General features: G+C 45.6%; 1 protein-coding gene across 2 annotated transcripts; it reads right to left on the bottom strand.

Annotated features, from left to right (window-relative positions):
- Positions 1-2,136: 2,136 nt before the first annotated feature.
- TLX1 (T cell leukemia homeobox 1) lies at positions 2,137-23,414 on the bottom strand (the record flags this gene model as incomplete). Of its 2 annotated transcripts, none has more annotated exons than XM_082225293.1 (3): positions 2,137-3,518; positions 17,686-17,887; positions 22,895-23,414. In XM_082225293.1, the coding sequence occupies 3 exons, from the start codon at positions 23,412-23,414 to the stop codon at positions 3,296-3,298; spliced, it is 945 nt and encodes a 314-aa protein (XP_082081419.1). In that variant the 3' UTR covers positions 2,137-3,295. The 2 variants fall into 2 exon arrangements, with proteins under 2 accessions (XP_082081419.1, XP_082081418.1); XM_082225292.1 differs by having other exon boundaries at positions 17,686-17,923.
- Between the last annotated feature and the right edge of the window lie 2,255 nt (positions 23,415-25,669).

A 25,669-nucleotide genomic window follows, 5' to 3' on the forward strand; every position in this document is an offset into this window, starting at 1 on the left:
CCTAAAGAAATTCCTGCAGCACAGCCTGTTTGTTTGTTTTTTAAATTATATAGTTATGAAAACTACAGTTGCCTGTTTTAAAGTGCACACTTCCTTTTCCTAGTTCTAGTGATTTGTCATCAAGAAAAAAGCATGAAAGCATTTTTAAAAATCCAAAATGTATTTGGGAATGTCATGAGAATTCTACATGGATCTTACTGGTTTTTTTAAAGATCCTGGTCCATCTGGAGTTGATACAATGCCTCAGTTGTCAGTTAGTGATGGGTGCCTCTGTGTTGCTATCCACCTCCCATACAACCAGACTTTGCCCTGATTCTTAAATGCCAATGATCCTACCTTTGCTGGTCCATTTGTTGGCCTGCTGGAAATGATTATATAAATATGGTGCCTCAATTTTCAATGCAGCTATGATGTGCATGTAAGTAAGCAAACGTTTTCTCCCATGCTAACAAGTACTGGCCAAGCCATGCAACTTCAGTGGGTAATGTATACAATGACAATGGATTGTATCCAGTGTTGCCTTTGCTTAGGCAGGCCAGGATCACTGGCAGAGGAAGAGGGGTGAGGGGGGAGCGCACTGCCCCTGGCAGCGCTATCCCGATGGGGCGCCATCGCAGCTGCCCCCACCCACGCTGGGTGCCATGCCTCCACAGGCAGCATGCCACACCCCAAGGGCATGCACCACACCCCTGGGGTTTGTGCCTTGCCCCCCGGGGTGCACGCCAGCCACGCCCCTGCCTGCTCTCCGCCCCCTGGTGCCAGAGCATGAAGCTCTGCCACCGGCCAGGATACACAATTTTTGCTAATTCTCCTTCTCACTTAAACCTCACATTGTCTCCCTCCCAATAGTTGCTCTGCAGGTTCGGCAGACTGGAACAGAACAGGCAATAGCACAGTGAGAAGGTCAAGAAAATCTAGGGCCCCAAATATGTGACCAGAAATGCTTCTTCCTGCTAACAGAAGTGGTTTTAGGATAGTGTGATCGGTTCAGCTGCACCTACAGGTGCCACAACAATGCTGTAGAGCAGGCACGTCCAACAGGTAGATCCTGAACTGGTAGATCACTGGACGTCTGTGGTAGATCAGTGGCTCAACAACTTTGGCTCCCCTAAAAAAGGGGGTAGATCACTGCCAGTTTTTAATTCTGTGAGTAGATCGCAGTTCACAACCCCTGCTGTAGAGCAGAGCATGAGAAACGGGGGGGGGGCAAATTTTAGTGTCACACAAGATACCGCTGAAATGTGAGAGCCCAAAGTCCACCACTGCTGCTAAGGCAGCCTTGGGGAACCTTTGGCCCTCCAGATGTTGCTGAACCACAGTTGCATCCCTGCCCACTAACCATGTTTGGTAGGGCTGATGGGAGTTGTAGTTCTGCAGCAGCTAGAAGACCAAAGTTTCCTCAAGACAAAAAGCCTCCACTGGATGAAACCCTTTGTCCTCACGTGTGAGACTTGAGTTGCCTCTTGAGCTTCTCAAGTTGTTTAAGCAGGTGTCTTCTCATTTTGTGTGTTCAGAAAGTGAAGGCAAAACATTTGTAATGGGAAGAGCGTTCTGATCAGTATTGTGTATTATTACATTTGCATTGCAAACCTGATTGACTCTCATTTCAAAGAGTCATCTGGTTTTTGAAAAAACAACCACCTTGGAGTTCCACATATCGCCCTATCTGCTTTACTTTCATTATATCCCATTTGAAACTCTACATGTTTCTTTTCATTCATTCATACTCAACATTGCTTGAAATTAAGCACAAACTTAAGGTTGTCAAGAGGTACACAACTGCACATTCCTGCACTGCGGGGGCTTGGACTAGATGAACTTGGGGGTCCCTTCCAACTCTACAATTCTATGATTCTATACACTGAGGCTGCAAAATCAGAGCTTAAAATTAATGCATAATCCCTGCATGCTGGTGAACATAAAGTAGCCCTCTTTCTGTTTGTTCCAAGCAGTGCTTGCACAGGGAGTTGCTGTATAATCTCTGAGCTCATTTCTTACTAGAAGAATTAGCACAAAAATCAGAGAGAGCGAGAGAGCAGCTTGTCAGGGTTTCATTTTGTTTTGCCCTTTCCACTAACCTGGACTGATTTTTTTTTTTCCTTTTTATTCAATTTTTTCCCCACATAAATTACACAAACACTTTAGAAAATGAGTACACAAAAAAAGGAAACCATCTTATAAGTGCATAACTTAATAATAAAAAAAACTGATGAATGCATTTCAAAACCTCAGTGAAAATATTCTTTTCTGATAAATTGCCTGGCTCTGTGTATCATCCGATTTAAAATGGCAGTGATGGTTAGGTTAAAGTAAGTGAAAACTATATGCTGTAGATATCTTTTCTATATTCTTGGAGTTTGCTATAAGAAGTGCTTAAATTAATCAGAAGCTTTTCCTCAACGTGATGAAAAGAAAATTGTGAAAATGCTGGTCAGGAAATGGGAAAAGAGGGCTTTTCCACTCATGGCAAAGCAGACTTCTCAACCCAAAAGTAAATAAAATATTGAACAACATCATAAATGATACCAAAATAATCCATCAAGTGAAACTGCATTATCCCTGCAAAAATGCCACAGATGCCTCAGAGTTATTAAACTATAAGTTGATCAATGCAGAGTCTGTGGTAGCCAGGAAAACTGATCACAACCTTCACACAATGGTTTGCAATGTAATGTTTACATTCAACAATAATTCTGGTTTCATTCCTTCAGCAGGGAGAAAATAAGGAAAAGGAGAGAAGCCCAAGGAATTCATCTCTGAAAATTAAAAAGAAAAAGAAAAGAGGGAGGTTCTTGTTCATCTGCAGGATCTTACCGTCCTTAGAGGCAAAACAAAAACAAACCCTAGCTGAAGATGCAGAGGCTGTTCAAAAACATTTCCAATTCAAACTGGTGTCATTATTTTGCTTACAAGTGATCAGTCTAAAATGTTTAAATGGGAGAACAAATCCTACATTGCCAGTAAAACTGAATTATATGAGTGGTTTCTCTTGGAAATATTTTTTTTTAAAAAAAGAACAACAGTAAGGTTCTTTTCTCCCCAGAAAAGTCTTTAAATGACGCTTCATGAATTTTCATAATCGGGCCTTGCAATCTCAAAGAAGTAGCAAAAGTGATGCCCTTTATTGAAATACTGCCAACGTTTTGCCCACTAAGAGAGTATTTGCTTGCATAGGGCACGATCTGGTTGCTGGTTCACCACTCCCTTTTCTGGGTCATAGATCTTCTCCCAATGGCATTGGGTAAGGGCAGCCATTTTGGGACGCCACAGTCCATGCACAGGCAAAGTCAAGGCTTCACTCACAGGCCGAGGCTACAGAAGTTACGCTGGTAATCTTCGAGGAGTCATCTGACCATGGCTGGAGGTTCTGGAGGGCAAAGAGAGAGGAGTTGTGAACACAGATGGGGTCTGCTTGGAGGGGCTGGTTGATGGTTTTCTGAAAGGCCTCTTGCTGGAGCTGCATGAGGATGCGATTGGCTTGCTGCCTCTCTGCTTCCCGCTCCTCTGCAGTTTGTCGCCTGCGAGAAAGATGCAGACCGTATCATTTTTCAGTACTCTTGATTTATAAGATTTGCACCCTGCCTTTCCCCCCAAGTTGCTCAAGGGAGCATGTGTGGTTCTTCCTGCCCCCACTTTATCCTGAGAACAACCCTGTGAGAGTCAGGATGAGAGTCTGTGCCTGGCCCAATGACACCCAGCAAGCTTCCTGGTCAAATGAGGATTTGAACTCAGGTCTTCCTGGCCTTAGTCTTACATCCTGAGGAAACCAATATGATGCCCTCCAGATGTTGTTGGACTACAATTCCCAAGCCTTTGGCTAATTAAAAACACCCTCCCATCAGATGTCAAGGAAATAAACAACTACATGGCTTTTAGAAAACATCTGAAGGCAGCCCTGTTTAGGGAAGTTTTTAATGTTTGATGTATTTATCGTGATTTTAGTATTCTATTGGGAGCCGCCCAGTGTGGGCAGGGTATAAGTAATATATTATTATTGTTATTGTTATTGTTAGATGACCTTTTAAACTCTGAATGGGCGGTGGAGTGTTGTTTTTGTTTGTTGTTATGCTATTTTTTGTGTTTTTAAACTGTAAAGCACCCTGTGATCCTCAGATGAAGGGGAGTATAAAAATTTAATTACTAAATAAATAAAATAAACTCCATAATTGCCTTAATATGGCCATCTTGGCTGCAGATGATGGGAGATGTAGTTCCACAACAACTGGAGGGCACCCTCTTGCCTACCTCTGCTCTAACCACTATACCACACTGGCTCTCTCTGCTTCTGCTTCTGCTTCAGGCCACATCGCACTTGTTCAGATGAGCTCCAGAGGAGAGAGTGCAACAACCTTGCAATGCTATCCACTGATTTTATCTCCACATTGCAGATTGGGTTGAGAAAATTGTACTCAACAGTGCCACAGCATACTTCCCTGTACTGCTTCAATTGCAGGTTAAAGAGCTGTGCTAGGAATCAGAGAGTTAAAGAAATTGGAGTTCTTGTTGAAACTGCACTGAAAAGGATATATCAAGAACTCTGGCCAAAAGTTTCAATATAAGGAATAATTCCTACTCAAGAGTTGAAATGAAAAACGTGTGTATTCTGCTAAGAATAACAGTTTGAAGCTAGTAGTAAATTTAAACACAACGTGTAAGTATGATAGTTTTAAAGTAATGGTAAGTTTGGATACAACGTTTAAGTACAAAAATAATGTAGTTTCAAATATACAGTGATATAGTACAAAGGTATATGAACAAGTCTCAATAGCAGTCAAAAAGAGTCCACATTATATAAAATCAGAATAAGGAATATCTTTATCCTTTATTCTTTATTCCTTATTCTGATTTTATATAATGTGGACTCTTTTTGACTGCTATTGAGACTTGTATAAAACAATTCTTGTTCATATACCTTTGTACTATATCACTGTATATTTGAAACTACATTATTTTTGTACTTAAACGTTGTATCCAAACTTACCATTACTTTAAAACTATCGTACTTACAGGAATCAGAGAGTGGCTTAGTACAGTACCTGGGGAGTGAGGATCCTCTTCAAGATCAAACAGGGCTCATTCCCCCCCCCCAAGCTCAAACCCCAAAAGACTTTTCAATGTCAGCTTTAGCCTCCATGAAAGCATATTTTGGGTGACAGTTCTGTAGAATAAAATAAGCCCTGGTTGGGCTTGAAGAGAATCATCAGTCCCCCAGGTTTTGTAGTAAGACACTCCCTCATTCGCAACCCAGCCCTCAAACCTGCAATCACAATGAAGTACACATGGAGGAAATAATGGCTACCCTGATGCAACCATCTGATAAATGTGACTTCCTGATAGCATAGCGATATGTATGAGCACAACAATCGTTTTCTTAAACTGCCAAGCTTCTGTAAATCAACATTGGGGAAACTACTCTTGTCAGCTTGGTCATATCAGAAAAGGATTTTGGTCTTCAGTGGAGATGGTACGCATCTCCTTCACATAAAGGCTTCCTTTAAAAAAATGAAATCTTGTACAGAAAGGAACAGGAACTTTGCCCCCCCCCAAAAAAAGTGCCAGTGGACAGTATGGGATGCTAAAAAGAAATCTGAGGAACACATTGCTTAAAACAAAAAAAGTAAGAATGCCAACAATAAGTTCTAATAACTATTGTTATGAGTTTGTGGGTGATAGACACTTCTAAATTCCTGGACCCAGTAAGTGTTAGAATTTAATTAATTTTCCCGAACCTATGGATTCAGCAAGGATTAAAGTACAGTGGTGCCTCGCAAGACAAAAATAATTCGTTCCGCGAGTCTTTTCGTCTTGCGATGTTTTTCGTCTTGCGAAGCACGGTCCGTCACAACTGCGCCTCTTCAAGTGGCTTTAAGAAAAAAAGCGCAAGACGTTTTCGTCTTGCGAAGCAAGCCCATAGGGAAATTCGTCTAGCGAAGCAATGCAAAACCGAAAAACCCTTTCGTCTAGCGAGTTTTTCGTCTTGCGAGGCATTCGTCTTGAGGGGCACCACTGTATAAGCCTTTCTATACTTTTTATATAGGACTTTTTAGTTTAATGAAAAGGTAACAGGTGACATGATAGAAGTTTTTAAAATTATGCATAGCAAGGAGACAGTGGATAGAGAAAAGTTTTTATCCCTCTCCCATAACACTAGAACTCAGGGACATCTGAAGAAGTTGAGTGTTGGAAGATTCAGGACAGAATCCTCTGAACTAGAGGAGAGTTGGCAAAAGGTCTCATAGCTTGTTGGCATCTATGAATGAATTACACCCAATGCATATTCCTCTCCCATTTAAGTAATGGGGAGGGGGCAGGATACAAAGTTGAATCCATATTAATACCCTGAGAATAATAATAATAATAATAATAATAATAATAATAATAATAATTCAATGGGATTTAATCAGAAGTTCCAGAAAGTTGATTAGAACTACCAAGTTAAGAGTCCATAATATGGATAGGAAAGAGCAGAATACCTATAAAGAAACCTAAAACTAAAAAACAGTGAGTTGTTCTCTCATGTGCCAATTGTGTGTATAGAAAATCTAAACAACTCATTTGCAATGTAAAGCTCCCATAATGCTTCTGTCTGAAAGCGTCCCATATCGCCTAGCACACATTAGCTGAAGGAGCATTGCATTAGAATGAGACTGATGTCACTTATGACTGGACGGAATGTGGATGAGCTGGGGTCATTAGGGCAATGTCCTGGATGACACTTGGAAAGTTTCCCAAAGTATTTCTACACCCCCTTTAAATAATTTTACATGATGAAAGTGAAAGATATGCCTGTACTGAGCTATTACTGTTGACTAGGCAGGAGGGTTCTTTTTATGTCCCTAGTGAACACAGTCCAACAGATCTATTGTGGCATAATCACAGTTTCATAAACCATTTGCTGGCTTCATCAGTTACTTGAGGTATCGTGAAAGTTCATGGCACTAAAGAGTAGCACAGCACATTCCTGTTCGGAGCGTCATGAGAACTTACTGAGAATTCAAACAGATAGTGGGCCTGATCTTAATGATTGTAGGCAAGAATGGAAAAGAATGATGAAGACACAAAGAAAGAAAGAGAGGGGCAAAGAAGAAAAGATGGAGGAAGAAGAGAAAGAAACGTTAAAGGAGAATGGTTTGGGGTTTTTTGTTTTTGTTTTGTGAGAGAGAGAGAGAGAGAGAGAGAGAGAGAGAGAGAGAGAGAGAGAACAGATTGGAAAGATTATAAAGAATCTCTCACCTCCCATCTCTTCCACAAAGTCTAAACAAGGCCTGGTGTGGTGAACATAGGAAGCTCCTTTTCACCAAGCCAGACCACCGGTTCGTCCAACTAACTCAATCTTGTCTCCTGACTGGTAGTGGTTCTCCGGGTTTACAGAAGGGGATCTCTCCCAGACAGCCCTACCTGGAGATGCCAGGATTTGATCCTGGGGCCTTCTGCATGCAAAGCAGATACTTTGCCACTGAGCTGCAAGTTCTTGAAGACTTTCAACAGAGCTTCTCTCCGGTGAAAGAGTGAGTTGGATGTTTCACTATGGCATTATTTCCAATTTCCTTCTCTCTTTTACAACAATCGCAAATCCTTTGCCTAAATTTTGCTTTAAGAAGTGGGTTCTGGATTTTTAAAAATGATATCCGCTTCATCAGTTGTGATGCCAGATTAATAAGCCAATTAAAAACTATTAAATATTGTGTGCTTAGACTACACTGAAATCAATTCCCAGGCCTACAGTTCAGGACAGACCCAGATTTGCTGTATCTCTTCTTGATCTTGCCAAGTTATTTGTAATCTTGCCAAGTAATTTGCGCCCGCTAAACCATGGATTTGCGCCCCCTAACCCCCAGATGTTGCGCCCGGTGCAGCCGGCCCCCCCTGCACCCCCCACGCTACACCACTGATTTTAGATCAGCAGGATGGCAAATGAGGACATGCCAGGCTCACACCCATTGCTCATTCACACTCTTCCATGACCCAAAGAGACTCTCCCATCTTTTTATCAAGCCAATCTAATCAGGTGTAGGAGGTTACCTGACTGATTCTACTATCTATCAACTCCCTCCTCTTCTCTTTCACTTGGTAATAAATTGTTTCAAAACTCTGTTTATATTGAAACTTAGAAGATTCCTTTTTATTATTTTTATTAGTATTGATCTCCTTACAGTGCTTCAAGTTCAAAGTCCATTACAGTTTTGGTAATAATATTAAATAGTTACTTACTGCAATGATTCCAGCAGCCCTAGAATATTTATAGATAGCTACTACTACTAAAAGAGTGAGAGAGACAGGGTGCAGGGAAGTGAAAGTGACAAATCATGGTAGGTATTTTAGCTTCTCGGAAACACAAGAAAATGACCATCTCTCATCTGAAAACCTAAACTGCTGTCAACAAAATGAGGATGTGGGGAAAGCGGCAGTGTCCACACAAATGCATTAAAGTGGTTGCTATTTTCATGTGTGCATTTGTGCACCTTTGTACACGCATGGTATGAACACTTTCAATGTTATGCCTTTGAATTCTACCTTAATTTTCCCCATCCACACTAGTGGGTGGTCTAGGAGCCAGCTCCTAGGGGCCAAGGTCCCTTCAGACCCCCCAATAAAATATTTAAGGGGCTTGCCCCCCCAGTTGATAGACATTGGCATTCAAAGGGTGCGCTGCATCTTGTGGTCAATTATGTGGGGCGGGTAAGCCCTGCCCTCAGTTAATACTTCCCTGCCCAGCATAGGTTCTGGTTCCATGTGGATGAAATACATGTAAGTATTCCATTTACCTGTGCGTGCACACATTCTCACTTATTTCTTTATTTATTATTGAAATACAAGTTTTTTCATCTACCAGATTTGCACAAAATGCAATAATAATAATAATGATGATGATGATGATTCCAAGCCAGTGATTGAGAGCCATTGTGGGCATGCATAAAAGTATTTGTTTACCTGTGCATATTCCCTCTTTTCTTTTTTTCTCTTTTATAAAAAAATATTATTATTTTTGAAACACAAGTTTTTAATACACCAGATTTACACAAAAAGGTGTGTGTGTTTTTTAAATAACAATATGTGTGTTGCTCCATGCCAAGCAAGGATTTGGAGTTGCTTGCATGAAAGGCCCACTTCCTTTCCTCCCCTTTTCCTTCCCTGTCTCCTTTTTTTAAAAAATACAGATGTTTTCTGCAAGAGCAGTTCTGCGCAAAAGAGCTGTTTCAGAAACAAAAACACCAGGAACATGCCTTCAGCAACAACAGGTGTAAAAAGGCAAACTACACCCATTCTTTGGGCTGATGGAAACAAAATGGGGGGGGGGGTTAGTGATAGACACCACGGAGGGAAACTCCACCACACAGGTAAAAAACAACCACTCACAACCCACCCACATATTAAGCTTCTGTGAGTTCAGTTGGGTGAAATGTATTTTCTTCCTTTATTGAATTATCCATTGATGAAGAAAATCCAAATTTAACGGGATAGGGGGAATGCAAGCTGCCAGTTAGACGAGGACATAGAGATACAAGCAGCTTCAAATCCATATTACATATACTCCAGGCTGGAGGAGCCCAAAGAGGTAACCTGCATCCCAGGCTCCTTTTTGGTACAGTATATTGTTGTTGATGATTATGATGATCAGTTGAAAGTTGCCATGATTTATGATTAGTACGTATACAGCATTTTTAATACAGCCTGATCCTAAAATATCCCTTCTCCCTCCTCTCTCTCCTTACTTCTCCCGACCACGTACTGCCTATAACCGTAAAGTCTGACTCTGAAAGTCAATGACCAGTATGGAAGATTGTAAGACTTGAAAACAGAGACTTTAGATGGATTATTGTTACCCAATAAAAATCTGTTAATATTTTTTTTTTTAAAAAAAAGAAAGTAAGTTCCACTGAGTTCCAAGGCACTTGCTGGAGTCAGTCAAGAACGTAAACAGCAACGCGCACAAACCAACCACAGCAGAGTGCATGCTTACGGGTAACTGCTGCTGATTTCGATGGGAAGAGGGTCTGTTTTCGATGGGAAGAGAGGGCACTTGCACAACTCCATCTCGCTGACTGCACTGGGCCCTGAACGCTGCTTAACTTCGGCCTCCAAATAACTATTTATCCACCGTCTAATTGCCACCTGCTCGCGTCCTGACATCAGACTTTAAAACGTGCCATTGAAGGAACGCGCGGGCAAGGGAGGAATAATTTTCCATGAGTCATCTCAGGCTCCTCTTTAATAACACATTCAGGGACCCACTTCGCGGAAGACCTGCCCAATTAAAAAACGAAACAAAAACGGGTGCTTGTCTTGTAATTACCGTTTTGCTTTTAATTTAGCTGTGCTGCTGTCCTGGCCCATCTGGCGAAGGTAAAGCAGTGAAGGAGCTCTGAGCTCATTTGAAGACACACCGGTTAGAACAAAAATTAAAGTCAGGGAACTTACTTTCTAGACCCGCACAACTAAGATAAAAGCCAAAGAAGTAAATCTTGGCGCTTGGCACTCCCCACTGATTTCGGTGGGCACATTTACGCATGACGGAAAGGGTCTGGAAAGGGTCAGGATCGGGCTCTCTGCGCGCGCACCTTTCGCACCCACGCCTGGGAGAGAGGTCTAAAGGAGTTTTACAGCCTCGCTCCGCTTCAGGAAAGAACCGCATGAATAATGCACTCTCTTTCTTTCCACCACAAATTCACTCCTGATGCATATTTAATATTGTTTTGACTTCGGAGAGAATTGCAACCCTGCTTCCTCGCTTTGATAATTAGTGAAAAACAGATTATTAATTTCAGCGCGGGGCATTTTTCTCAGTTAGCATCACTTGGCGCGGGCAAAAAGGAGTAATTTGTCAAAGAAAGAGAGAAGCGCTGTCCGGGCTTCTGGAAGGAAGGAAGGAAGATGGGGGGGGTGGAGGGAGAGATGGAAGAAGAAGCAAGAGCCACGCGTCCCAGCCTAATTTGTTTCAAGATTGCAAACGGAAAGCGAGCAGTTTAGTTACAGCTCCGCCACAGAACGTCCAGCACCTTAATTGCAAATATGCAGATAGAAGCAAACCTTCCTAGCACCGAGATTAAGTGTCTCGAGGGAGAGATTCCCGCCCAGGCAGCGCTGGGACCGGTGCAAATGCAGCAAAGGCCGTCTTCCACCACCACCCACCCCAACCTGGGGAACGTGACTCACGGCAGCTAAGTCCCGTAGAAGTCTAAGGCTGTTTAAAGGAGTCACGACTAAGTTCCATCGCTGTCAGTAAGCTAAACGCTGTAAAACCTGAACACACTTTATTCGGGGGTAAGTCCCGTTCAGTGGGATTTACCACTTCAGAGTAAACTTGCCTAGGTTCGTCCTGGAAGCCTATGCACGCTTCCTTACGAGTAAACCCCAAGAGGGCCTTGCCTTCGATGCAGAAGATCAGGTTGCACCTTGGCTTGGAGTCAATCCATTAATAGCCCAGTCCGCTGTCAAGCTTCTAATAGCTTAATCAATTGCCTGACCCGGTAAAATATTACAGCGCCACAATTCAAAGGTAGTTGTGATACTACCTTTATGGAATGCCCTCCCCAGGGAGGTCCATCCGGCTCCAGCACTTCGGCCCTTCGGGCAGCAAGTTAAAAGCAGGCTCTTTGATTTGATGTTTCCTCGCTTTCTGTTGACTGGCTCTGATCCTGTGGCTCCGTTTGTTTATTTGTGGGTTGATAGGATTTCTCACCCGCCCTTCACCATAAGGTTTCAGAGTGGGTTACAACAATATAAGCGCACAATATAAAAACCAGTTAAAACCATTCCCAGTCAGAAGTATTGTCTGGGTCCTTTAAAAATATGCATTTCAAGCCTCAAAGGCCAAGGTAACAATATGATTCTTCAGCATTCTTGGGAAGCTGTAGAATGAAGGGGCCATGTGCACCTTCGTGGAGAGGGAGCGCCATAGCTTAGGGGCTTCCTGCCACAGAGAGTTCCCTCTCCCACCACCCTCCAGACTTCCAAGTGGATGGAACTACCAAGCCCCCCCCCCCCCCATTTTCGATTTGTAGTGTGGTTTTAGAGCTGTCGCTTTCCCGATTTTGCAACTTGAATCGCAGCTTAATGCTTGTCACCAATCTTGAACTGATTTTGTATTTTGTGCTTTGTTTTAAGCTACTTCCGTTTATGTCTTTGAGACAAGCAGGGTGCGTATTTTTAAATAAATAGAAATACATTCATAAAGTTGGAGCCTTCAGTGTGAAATAACAACTACAACAAACCCCATATAGTCTGCCCTGTCTGCCCTAAAGTGGATTACTGTTGCAGATGTGCCTAATGAGATACAGGAGTGCCAACTTGAATAAAATATGGGGGGGCAGGTAAGTCCCATCTTGGTCACACACCCCATTTGAATGGCAATGCACATCAACGTTTGGGGGCCCTGAGCCTCAATTATTTTATTGGGGGCTGAAGTGCCCTCGGCCCCTAGGAGTTGTCTTCTATGAGACCATGGGTGGTATGCAAGTAGCTTTTACTCAGAGTAGAGCCATTGAAATGAATGACAATGAACAAGTTAGATGCATTAATTTCAGTGGCTGTATTCTGAGTAAAAGTTAGATGAAAGCCACCCCATATTTTAATATGAACACAGCCCTAAAGTACAGGCAATGCGAATAAATCCGACTGAGCTTTTAAAATAAAATAAAAACTACATATCAAGTTCCATACTTGTGTCACTAGTTATACCCAATTCTAAATAAGCGATTTAATTTCATGGATGCATTTGAACTGCAACAATTTTCAAGGCAGTTTACAATTGGAGGGAGGGAGGGAGAGAGAGAGAGAGAGAGAGAGAGAGAGAGAGAGAGAGAGAGAGAGAGAATCAACCATGAAAGAAGTGTTTTTCACCCTACTGAAGCCAATGCAAAGGGAATTACACTGCAAGGATCGGTTTTGTTGTTCTGAAAAGATTGTGAGGCTGCAATCTGACACAATCATACCCAGGGAGAAATAAGTGTGCTTCCAAGTCACCCAGAAAGTTGAAATACCTACATACATAGCTCAACACATACTGATAACTATTTTAAAATATATTAACAGACAACATTTGGAACATTCATCTTACAAGCACTCAGTTATAAGATGACGTTTATTGGGGGATTAATGGAATCCCTAATACCTTACTCCTTTCTACTTTAGCGAAATTATGCCCCCAGCCTTTTAAAAACTATAAATTGAAGGAAAGGTTGAAAACGGATGAAGAGGATTTCTGGTCTACAGGAAGGAAAAGCTCTCTGCTTTGTCCTGTGATAGGTGTGCAGTTTTCAAGCAGATTTTGATCTGGCCGAGCGGGAGGGGCCATTTGCATCATCGGGGAGCCTAACAGGGATAAAGCCTCTATTCTAAACCGGAGAGTTGTTCTCCCATTGAAATTGCTTCAGTTGTAAAAATAAATTAAATAGTAATAATTTGTGTTTTAACAAAGTTGTTTATCTTAACATTCATATTTCTAGAGAATTAGTATCCACTGAAGGGACCGCGCAAACTTCAAGAAAATTCTTGTCTTTATATGTCCTTTTACACCATAGTTCGTTTAATCCCATTTAATGGCTAACAATAATGGTTCACTTTGAGGACGTAAGACTTTTGTTTCTTTGGCAGAACTGCAAAATTCCGACAGTAACCTCCCCCCGCCCGCCCGCTTAGCACAGAATATACTCATTTTGAGCAAAAATGTCAAATCTACTTTGATGAAATCTATCCTTGCTCAGAATACTTTTTTTAAAAAAGTTGAAACTGCTTATCCTGCCCAGTGATGTTTCATGTGAAAGGCATTGAGCTCCCGTTTGAAACGTTCAAATACATCTTCTGTCGGTGGGTTTTAGTGCCGAAATCTCTTGGGTGCTGTGAAATGTCAGCACCGCAAAACGAAGCGGGCAGGGCAGGGGGACTTGCTCGGGAAAGGACTACCTTGTTTTTACCAGGGGCGAAACTAGGCTTTATTCCACTCGGGTCAAAGAGCCAGTTTGGCACATATCCATGCGAATTTGCATGCACACACAGAGGCTGGGCCCGGGAGCCTCAATGGCGCCCCTCTGAAGGCTCCAGGGGCAAAACAAAACAAAACAAAACAGCTAGCTAGCCGCCCCATAGCTACGACTCTGCTTTTACATTCGCAGTGAGGGCAAAGTTTGCTGTCTAGTCTGGCTAATTTAAGACTAGGAAACAGCAAACCCACTTTTCTGGGCTTTAAACGCCGGATTCCTAAGATTCAAACCCGCTTTAAGTATTGTTAGTTCATCATGAGAACACGCGGGCGCGGGGGGCGGAGTCGCGCTGGGTAGCTGTTCTCCCCGGCTTCCTCAGGTGCACGTCGGAAGGGCGACAGAGAACCTTTGCGGGCACAGGATTCCACGGGATCCGGAAGGTTGTAGATCACTAGGCAGCCTGTAGGAAGAACCCTTTCCCTCCCTGCCTTCAGAAGCTTGTCCTGTAGGTTCATGGAGCTATTCTCTGTTGATCTCAGGTTCTGCTTGCTGGTTTCTTGTGAGCCTCGGGAGGGGGGCACTATACTAACAGCACTGGACTGGATATAAGAGCCTAGGAGCCGAGGTTGAGAGGGCCGTCCTCCCCCCACCAGCACGTTGGTGGGCATTGCCATTCAAATGGTGTGCCTGCACAACGGCATGTGATCGATTATGTGGGAAGGGGCTTACCCCCACCCCACCCCATATTTTATTAAAGTTGGCACCCCTGGGACTAGATGAGCCTTGGGTCTGATCCAGTAGAGGTCTTCTTATATTCTTAAAGGCAGAAGGTATGAAGGGACCAAGGTTCAGCACAGGCTTCCACGTGTGATCTGGAAGCAAGCGTGTACCCCTGAAGGCTCCCGGCCTCCCTAGTTCCCTTGAACCCTTGGTCCACATTGCTCAGTATTGTCTACACTGACTTGGCAGCGGCTCTCTCGGATTTCTGGTAGAGGTCTCTCTCCCAGCCCTACCTGGAGATGCTGGGGTGCAAACCTGAGTCCTTCTTCTGCATGCAAAGCAGATGTTCTACCATTGAGCTCCAGCTGTGGAAAGACAGTGGCGAGGCTATTGGCACAGCCGTGACCCGCACGCCACCCGTTTGTTTTTTACTAACCCCTCAAAAAGGCTTTAACTCCGCATTCTACAAACACGTGTTTAAACTTGCTGGCTTCATAACGTCCATTTTCAAAAAGGGCATTGGCGTTTTATCATGCGCTTAGTGCTTGTAACCTCCACTGTAAAAGTCTTTGGTAGACTCCGCCGCCCCCTGTATAGTTTCGTATATTAAAACTGGAAACCCAGACTTTCTCGGGGTTATTATTCCATTATAAGATTCTAGTTTTCTCTCTCTAGGATGTGACTCTGAAAAACGCTGGTTCCCTTGAGGCCCTTGAACTCATGTAAATGCCTTCTCACCTGGGCAAACCATTTACAGTGGTACCTCGGGTTACATATGCTTCAGGTTACATACGCTTCAGGTTACAGACTCCGCTAACCCAGAAACAGTGCTTCAGGTTAAGAACTTTGCTTCAGGATGAGAACAGAAATTGTGCTCCGGCGGCACAACAGCAGCAGGAGGCTCCATTAGCTAAAGTGGTGCTTCAGGTTAAGAACAGTTTCAGGTTAAGAACAGACCTCCGGAACGAATTAAGTACTTAACCCGAGGTACCACTGTACTCCGAATTCGTCCTGCTGCTCTCTTACCCGCGACAGCGCAATCCTAGCCCTGGTTTCCTTTGAAATGGGTCCTGCCGCGTTCAGTCGCGCTTACTCCCAGATAGGTTTGCAACCTAACAGTGACATCCTATGCACGTTTACCCGGAAGTGAATTCTGTTCCGTTAAATGGGACTCTCAGAAATGCGTGAGCGGATTGGGCTGCAGTCTAATTCAGAATCATGCTTCTGATTGGCATGCTGGTCTCGCGCGCTCCTCCCTCTCCCCAAAATACCCATTATTTATTTATTGCTTCATGTACACTCCTCCGTTCCTCCAAGGACCCATGCATAGTTCTCTTTCTCCCCATTTTATCCTCACAACAACCCTGTGAGGCTGAACAACTGCAGTGCGCCCAATATCACCCCAGTGAGCTTAGTGGCTGAGCAGGGATTTGAACCCTGGTCTCCCAGGCGTCCAATACTACACCATGGCGTCTCTCTCACTATTAATAGTAGCAATAGTACTAGTGCTAATAAGATTATTAACCATCTCCTGCAAATTAAAACAAAAATACCCAGGGGCGACGCCTTTCCTTTCTTTTCCTAGGGTGGGGCAGGACTTTGAATCCGACTAAATGCTCTGTTGAGAAGAACAGAGCACGTGCAAGATGAGGCCTCTTTTCTACACGGTCACTGAAGACAGAGGAAGAACATACAGAGCCTGCAGAGCATCTCTGGCAGGGGCTTCCTTCACCTCGGCTCCATGCTGCCCTGGCCATGACCAAGATTAGCGAAGCGCCTCCTTCAGAAAGTTCTCCAGGGCTCCAGGAACCTGCGCTCACTTCCGACGACCGGATGTACACTTGGACCCCTCAATACAATGGCTCTTGATTTGTTTCTGCAACTATAGCAACGGGCCTGAGACTCTTTCCCGCCGATCCTTTTGTTTGAAAAGGCAACGGGCAAGAACACCTCCGAGCCCCCCCCTCCCCCCGGAAAGCGGTCAATGGATAGATAGGCTGGAACGCCGTTAACCCTTCCAGTGGCAGGCCATCAAATTCTCTCGCTCTGAAAGCAATGCAAATTGTGAGACAGGCTAATGCACGTGACGATTTAGAGGGCGCACGGCTTGGGGGAGGGGGGCGAGCGCAGGCAGATAGATGATGCCAGCATCTGCTTCATCATAAAACATCCACGTGGGGGGGTGGACAACCGTTTTTGTCTGATGTGTGTGAAATTCGGGACATCCGAGACTTATAAAGAGGTCTGAAACGGGGACGGAAAAGAATGCAAGAGGCTGTCAAACGTGGGAGCGACTGGCTTGACGCAAAACCGAAAGGAACACGCGGCAGGCAGAGATAACAGAGGGCTTCAATAACGCACATATACATTGGTATAGATAAGGGAGACATGAATTCAATAGGTGTCATAGACAGGTCCCTTAATACTGATTCCGCTTGCAGATAGGACTTCCTGGGTAAAAGTATTCCGCTGCTCCCAACCAACTCAAACTTCAGGGTCGTCAAGTATTAAGAAAACTGCACGTGCAGAAAAGGCTGCGGAGAACCACTTAGACCATGAACAATAGCCTCCCATTCATCGCGCGCGGAAGACACTGCGAGTCAATACAATGGCGCCACTGTCGCGCGGCCGCGCGCGCACACACACATCCCATCCGCCAGTAATGGCTTGAGTCACAACTGGCTCACACCTCAGGGAAAAGAGGCAGGTTCAGGCAACCCCGAAGACCCATCTCACCCCCACAAAAGGGGAAAAAAACCCAGAGGAAAGCAAAGAGCAGGAGCGGAGGTACCATTACCTGGCTCTGCATCCTAATGTAGGAGTTGGCTGGAAAGTGAAGCCCACAGAGTTAATGGGGCTCCCCCCTTTTTTTTGGGGGGGAGAGCATATTTAGATCAGATGGCAGGCCCAGGCGCATCCCAGGGCACTTTCGCGCTTGCAAAAAGGAGAATATCTCTCTCTCTCTCTCTCTCTCTCTCTCTCTCTCTCACACACACACACACACACACACACACACACCCCACGAGGCCTGGCCTCGGCCGCTCACCTCCACTTTGTCCTCCTGTTCTGGAACCAGGTCTTGACTTGCGCGTCGGTCATTTTCAGTGCCTTGGCCAGAGCCGCCCTCTCGGCCGAGGCCAGGTACTTCTGCCGATGGAAGCGCTTCTCCAGCTCGCAGATCTGCAGGCGGGTGAAGGAGGTGCGGGGCTTCTTCTTCTTGGGGGGCGTCCGGTTCTGGTAGGGGTGACCTATACGGCGTGTTACAGTGAACGGTGAGAGGGCCACTGGAGGGGGAGACAGGGCGGGCGGGGGTGGGGGGTGGGGGCAAAGAAGCAAGCGGCGACATGATCAGGAGGGGTCCACAAGCGTCGGCAGAGGAGAGACAGAAAGAGACAGACAGACAGACAGTCAGAGAGCGAGGCTGGGCCGAGGTGGGCCGAGGAGAGCACGGGAGGAAATCCCAGGCACAGAGGCAGAAACCCCCACTCCCCTCAAGACAGGCTATGACCCACAATCCCCACCCTCTCTTCGTTTAGCCTTGCGAAGGGGAAAGTGGAAACCTCTCCAAATTTCTCTCCGAAGATCTCGACTTGCCTGAGCTTCTCCAGTTTATTTATTTATTTATTTACATCATCCTATTTATTTCTATCGCCCCAAGAGCCTCTGGGTATAGACGTACACATGTAGAGCACTACGACGACATCTATCAAGTTAGTAAACTAGCCACGAGACTAGTCCCCTGGATATTGAAAAGACTTCAGATCTAATCTGGGGGCTCTTGGTGGGCCGGGAGACGAGTTGGAAAGGAGTTCCAGAGATGGGATATTCTAAAGGCGAGCAGACAGGCCCTTGAAGACTGAAACTGGGGTTTCCCTTTCCCCCTCACCCCTCGAAGTAAGACAAAACTAGACTGAATGGTCCACAGGGCACATTTATCGAAGGCTTTGAGACCAGTGGAACAATCCACAAAACATCTCCGTCCCTTTTCCCAGATAGGATGAGAAGGGTTTGTCCCTAGCTGACTTTGGGGAGGTGACCGAGGGTGAAACACCTTAGGTTGGTCCATTAGCATTCACTTTCTGGGGGTTCAGCATTTGCCCCCCCCCGCAAAGCAACAATAAAACAACAACAACAACCCCGGAATGGGCAACATGACAGTAAATGGATGATCATCGAGGGACTCGGGCGCGACTTTTTTCAAAATGCATATGTAATCGTGCAAAACGTTGGCTAATCCTACCCTCTAAGGCTGAGCTTGCTGCCTCGATAGCCCGGAGGCCAGCGCAGAGCAACACCGCGAGCGAAATGAGGACAAAACTCATCTGGGCCTCGCAGGAGTCACGAATCACTGCAGCAATTAAGTCCTATTAATGTTTCACCGCACCCGCTCCTGCCCCCGAAGGCTTTAATTTTGCAAAGACTGAAGCAGCTCTGACTTTCAGGCGATTTCCCTACCAACCACTTTGGTTTATTTCCCCCCGAAAACGTTGCTACGGGTGACTCTCAACACACGAATCAAGGCCCACTGAAACCAATGGGGCTTATTTCGAAATAAAACGTAGGACTGGGTCATAAACATTGGGTCGAATTACCTCGGAAGAAAAGGGTGCAGAGCGTCAGGCTATGAGCAGCGGTGGTAAAGTTGTAAGGGTTGGGGATCCTGGAGCCCCCATCAGGCCCGGGCCAATGCACAGGGATGATGGCAGTGGTGACCCAACAACATTTGGAGGTTACTCATCCCTGCTGTAAACCTCAGCCCTAAGCTAGAAAAAGCCATTGAATACAATGGGACACCCTCCGAAGAAAGACGCGCGGGATTGCGCTGTAAGGCTTACCAATGAACTAAGTCTCACTCAATGCAAATGCGCTTACTCTCGAATCAGTGCGCACAGAACTGCAGCCATCGTGAGACTTAGTGTAGAACGAACGTGGTTAGAATTGGGCTGCACTTCTCCCTTCCCCCCGCCCCCCCGAAAAACTACGTTGCTCTTTGGGTGTTACTGTGTTTCAAGCGGATGCAGTTCGATATAATCGATACAGCGTTTCATGAAAGCACTTGCTTGTTTAATTTTAAAAATACAATTCGCACGCACACGAAACCTGCGGGTTGCTTTTAAAGGAATGCTCGTAAAAACTATTAAGAATACGAACGAAGACTATTAGGTAAAAAGCGGGTGGCATGAGTCGCGCGCGTGTTTGAGGGGGAAGGAATGGGAAATGGGCCGCGTAATCAAAGATATTCTTTTGATTTTTCATATGGCTGTCGTTTTGATTTTAAATCGATGCAATGTGGCCTGTTTTCCGACCTTTCCGATGCTGGCGTGAAATCATTCTCAAATGGCAACAACAATCTGCTATGTAAGTAACAAAACAGAGCAAAAACAAGCAAGCCCCCAAAATACTATTTAGATTGCTTTCTCAACTTTTCCTCTCCCTTGTGATTAGTCTTTCCTATGGAAGATGTTTTCCAAAAAACACTGTGGCAAGATTTTTACATTAAACTTTCCGACGCGGAAAACAAAAGGATTTAAGAGTCACTTGGGGGTTGAGGACGGGGACCTTTTGGAGTGTTGCCTCTGGTTCCAAGTTTGACTGGGAATTATTCTGTTAAATAGGACACTTAACAGCGCGATCCTCCAACACCTCTCTATTCAGGCCTAATGTACTTTTTTCTCCTTTAATTTACAAACAAACAAAAATACTCCAGGCATTTATAGGGGCAGCATGGAGCGAAATACATACTGTAAGCTTGAATTGGGAGAACTGGAAATAAGTTGGAAGTAAGGGGAAGGCGGTAGGTGAAAAATATGAAATGAGATTATTTTAGTGTTTGTACCCCCCCCCTGTCCTAGGATATCTGAACGCTGATTTATAATTTAGTGGCAAATCCGAAGACTTTAAGAGACTTTCAAAATATCTTTATTTATGGCTAGATTGGATTGCAATCCTATGCACTTTTTACCTAACAGTTAGTGAAGCTGTACATAGCGGGCCTTACTTCCGAGTAAACGTGCATGCTATTGCACTGCTTATGAATATTAAAGAAGCGTTCCACAGGAAAGCGAGGAAAATAAATTCCAGCAAACGCTCCGTATATTTTATCGCACAGTTCCCAATCCACACACACGTGTTTCCCTCAGGTTTAACGGCAACAATTTTCCTATTTTGCCCGAATGCTTTCAGCGGAAGGCAAGGGGAGAGAGGAAGAGGTAGGCCTCTAACTTGCTGCAGGAGCCTCGTCGGAAGAACAAACCTGGGAGCCCAAGGTGCTCTCTTGAAATAAATGAATAAATCAGACTGCGCTTTTTAAAAAAACCTTTTTAAAAATCGTGCTCTAAAAGCAAGCGGCACAGAGCCACGCGTGCTGCAGCCGTCTCATTGAGGCCTGGAAATCATGGCTGCGATACGTAATAAAATAAAATAAAATAAAGGCTGCAGAGGGAATGCAAGATAACATCTACATTTCTATATTTTATTGGGTCATCTGTAATAAAAGACTAGTTCTTACGGGTCTTGCTCCTGGAATTCTCCTCGCTCCTCCAACGAAACCCCCGGTTTCTCCCCACCTTGGGGCGTTTTCCCTGCTGTGGAATAACAACATCCTGGAAACCCTCCTGAAACCGAAGCGGGGCGGAGGGTTCGAGGCTCAAACCCAACGCGGATCGCAGGCCTCGGCGCGGTGGGCGCGCTCTATTCGGTGGAAAGACCCCGACTGCGCGGGTGTTTATCTGCCCATCTGTCTTGTTTGGGGCTCTCCAAACAGTCATTGGTTTGAACTTTACAACCCCCCGGGAGATAGGTAAGTTGCCAGCCCTTGGGGTAATCCTATCCTTCTCCAAGCGAAAGATAATGGGGATTTTATTGATGAAGCTCGGGTTTCACTCTTTAAATTAAAACTGAAATATTATGGCCGTCATTGTTTGCAGTGGGAGGGGAGCGGGGCAGGAAATCCCCGAGATGTTCCGAAAGCCACCGGTTTATGTGGCGGTTCTCCTTCGAACGGATCTGCCTCTGAACTAATACACGTTTTGATCGGCTCACATATTCTGTTTCGTGTATAATAGCAGCGCAGATCTCTCCATTTACAGGCCAGAGATTCGAGAAAAGACTGAATCCGAAAGGAGGCGCAAAAGGAAGACGTAGTTCCCAAGACCAGATTATTGATCGGCCACTCTCGCCCCTGCCATTCGCATCTGGATCCTGCCCCTTTTCATTATTTATGTTACAGATCAGTATCACGTAATGCCGTCTGTCTAGGGCTGGGAAACATGTATATGTGTATGTGTATTTGTATATAAATTATTTTATAAAGGCACGCGCACGTGTGCTGTATATTCTATTGAAAACAGTCGGGAAGGTTATTAAAATGTTACCTGAACATTGGAATAGGCTGTTCTTTCGGTAGTAGATGAATTATTATTACTTTTTATAAACATAATTATTTGGCCAAAATGTTATATTTTACACACACACACTATTCGCCTGACCACATTATAAGTTACTATTGTGGTGGTGGTGGTGATTATTGCTATTAGTGGTAGCATTTATTATAGCCTTTCAAATAAATATATCTGTGACAGTTTTAAGAGATATAGAGAGATATAGCCATGTGAGGGGGAGGGGGAATTCAGCTACAGTAGGAATGCATCATTTATAAATTCATTCGCGTGAGTACTGGGGCTAGATCACCCCACCAATTTAAAAATAAAAATGAAGGAGACCTCAGCTCCTATGAATGTCATTGAACAAAGTATGGATAAACTACGGATTATTAGCATGCCAATTCCATTTCTGGGAGAAATACTTGAATAGCTCGAGAGGGTGAAAGCCTACTTCTTCCCTTGTAATTTCAACAACATTAGAACCTCGGGATAACAGTGCTGTCAAATACAGCCAATTTAATAATGATAATCAATGTGATTAAACTTCTCTACTACGGAGGCCTCTCTTTTTTTTTACCGCCAAATTCCAGGCATATATATGAGCGCTCTAGTGGGCCATAAATCTAAGATCAATCCATCAAAGCTATTTATAAATCACGCCAATCGATGCCTTTAAACCAGTTACAAATCGTGCCCAAGGCCTGCCCGGTAAATTTGTTGCTTAGGGGCAGAGAAGGGACGCTCCATCTCCGAGCCAGTAAGCTTATTTTTGTTTTGTTTTTCGGATGCGAGAGAAGAGAGAGGAGAGCGAGTGAGCGAGCGACGGGGGAGACCAGTGCAGGTGTGCAGCAGGAGGGAAAGAGACCCACTCACCTGTGAACCTGTCCTTGGTGTAGCGCCTGTTGCTCTCCATCCAGGGGAAAGTCAGCCCCGTGAGATTGTTCACGGACGGGACGGTGGGCACGGCCGTGGAGAGAGGCTGGTGGACGCCTCCGGTCAGGGGTCTGTGCGCCGGAACCCGGATCACGCCCCCGGCCGCGTTGAGGTTATTTCCGTTCATGGTCCCGACCCCCAGGTTCATGTTGTAAGACCCCGCCAGAGAAGCCATACTGCAAGCCCCGCCGTTGCTGTAACCTCCGACGGAGGACGACCCTCCTCCTCCTGCTCCTCCGCCGCCGCCTCCGCCGCCGGTGGCCGAGCCGTAGTGGCCGGCCATGGGGTTGTACGCGCTGCTCACCACGCATCCTCCCAGGCCGTAGTCCGCCACGTCCTGCAGGCGCGCGTTGGAGATCATGCAGCTGCCTTGGTCCGGGTTGTTGAGGATCTGGTCGATGCCGAAGCTGATGGGCTCGGCGTGGCTCTGGTGGAGGTGGTGCGCCCCTAAGTGATCCATGCTGGGCCCACAGCCACCCCAAAGAGGGCGACTTTTACCCTCCCCCCTCCACCACCTCCACCACCACCTCCACCTCCTCCTCCCTTCTTCTTCTTCCAGGCGAGAGGTTTTTTCAAAATACGCGCAGCTTTCCTGGTCGCGCTTCACTTGATCCCAAAGAGGTAAAAAAAAGGAGGATGGAAGCGGAGGAAGGAAAAGCTGGGGGAAGGGGGAGGGGGAGGGTGTGGGGGATGTGCGCGCCCGTGGGCTCCCTCTCTCGCCTAGCTGCGAGGGCATCAATCATGTTAGCCAAAAGCCTGGTGCTGCTAGGCCCTGCTCCGCCATTGGCTGGAGCACGGAGAAGCTGGATGAATGACAGCCGAGGAGAAAGAGGGAGGGAGGGAGGGAGAAGAAAAGGAGTTTCTTTCCCAGCCAAACCCAAGCGGGGAGCCCCGCCAGGCACCCATGGACCCTAGCAAGACCATTCGTCTGCGCAGCAGAGTCAGAGCGCTGGCGCTTGGGGAGACAGCGAAGCACCCGCGCAACCTCCCGCCTGAGTCAGCGTATTATCCGCGCGGCCGCAATTCTGCGCCCCGTTATTTTTTAGCACCGCGTGCGTCCCAGACCCAGCCGGGCGCGGGGCAGGGAATGTTAAAAGCCGCGGAGGGGAAAGGAAGAGGCCCTTTCCTTCTTCTTGAGATCCTCGTCAACTGCAGGCCCACCACGCAGAGGCTGGGCACCCGAGTCTGCTAAGTTGCGCACAGTCCATGGACTTGCCTGGGCTAATGTAGTTAGCGGGCAAGACGGAGGACGAGATGAAGATGAAGCATGGAGGGTCAAGTTGATGGGTCGGCGACGGCTTTCCAATGGGCCACTTCGTGGTCCCGATCCCCAGGTTCATGCTACACGACCCCACCTAAGCGGAACATGTCCTCCAAGGCCATTCATACTTCTCCCCACAGTGCGTGAAACTGTTAGTCGTCCTCACAGCAGACCCATTAAAATAAATGAACTAAAGACCGTTTAGAGTAGGGTCTACTCTGACTATGATTTAGTGGGTGTGGGTTTAGTTTTTTAAAGGCCTGAGTCTTTCATTTTAATTTCGCTTCCATACCTCTTAAAAACCACAAAACTGAGAACCCAGCTAATGCTTTTTGTATACATATTTTTTTTGTTCATGATCAGTTGGAAGAAGAAAAATGAACATATTGGAGTTCATCAGATCTTCACACCAAAATGTAATGGACAACTGGGGAGGGAAGGGGAACTCAGGTACCAACTTCTGAAATTATATAATCTCTGAACCATCATCTGATATGCACAAGTGACATACACACCCCACCCACTTTAGGCCAGGGATAGGGAGCATGTGGATCTCCAGGTGTTGTTGGAGTCTAACTCTGGCCAATGGAGCTGGTGAAGAGTGGACACCAGCGACCACGCAGGATTTCTTTCCCTTCAGCTCAACAGTCCCAGGGCAATTTTTTAGAAGCTGTTTTTCAAAATTCAGAAGTAAGGTGCTTCAACAAGACTTATACCCGCATAATGTATTTCAGAGTGTGGCCTGAACTGCTCTGGCTGCTGACTCAGTTTCCAGTGCAAGGTTTGGTCTGTCCATGTGGGCAGGCAGGCGCAGAAAATTTAAGGAGTCCAGACCGTCCGTGCGTCGAACAAGTGGATTCCGAGCCAGCTGAACTCCGTCTTAGGGTTCCCTCGAGACAAGGCCACTCCGGCTTCTACCAGCCTCATGGAACCGCAGCTTCAAGGAATGCCCTCAACTACCCATCCTTCCATTGTGCCCTCATAATTCTGCAAGACCTACTTCAGTTCTCGAGGTTGTCCTACCTGGGCCTAAACCGAAGCATTCCCCCCCCCCAGTCTGTTAATACGACAATCTTCTTAATAAGATAGGCTTGTGATTTAGATCTCAAGGAGTTGGGGTCCCTAGAGCTTTGGTAGGAAAGGCAGGGTAACCCCCGTAGCGTTAACTCAGGTTGGACCACGAAGATCTCAGAACTAAGAAAGTCGAATCCGCTAAAACTCAGAGGTTATAGTCGTGGGGTGGCAAGTCCATTAAATAGACCCACTGAAATAATGAGTCGTGCTCATTAATTTCAGTGGGTAAAACTTAGTTGGATACTATGTTATGTGCTCCACCTTCCCTTTCCCTCCACGGGCCAAGGTGGATATAGAGACAGGACTTCAACCCCAACCCAAATCTTCCAGCGTTCCCCACTGTACAATCATGACTCAAAAAGTAGCTCTAGTATTGAGCT

Source organism: Podarcis vaucheri, assembly GCF_965113315.1.
Source record: "Podarcis vaucheri genome assembly, chromosome: 5".
Lineage (NCBI taxonomy): Eukaryota > Metazoa > Chordata > Lepidosauria > Squamata > Lacertidae > Podarcis > Podarcis vaucheri.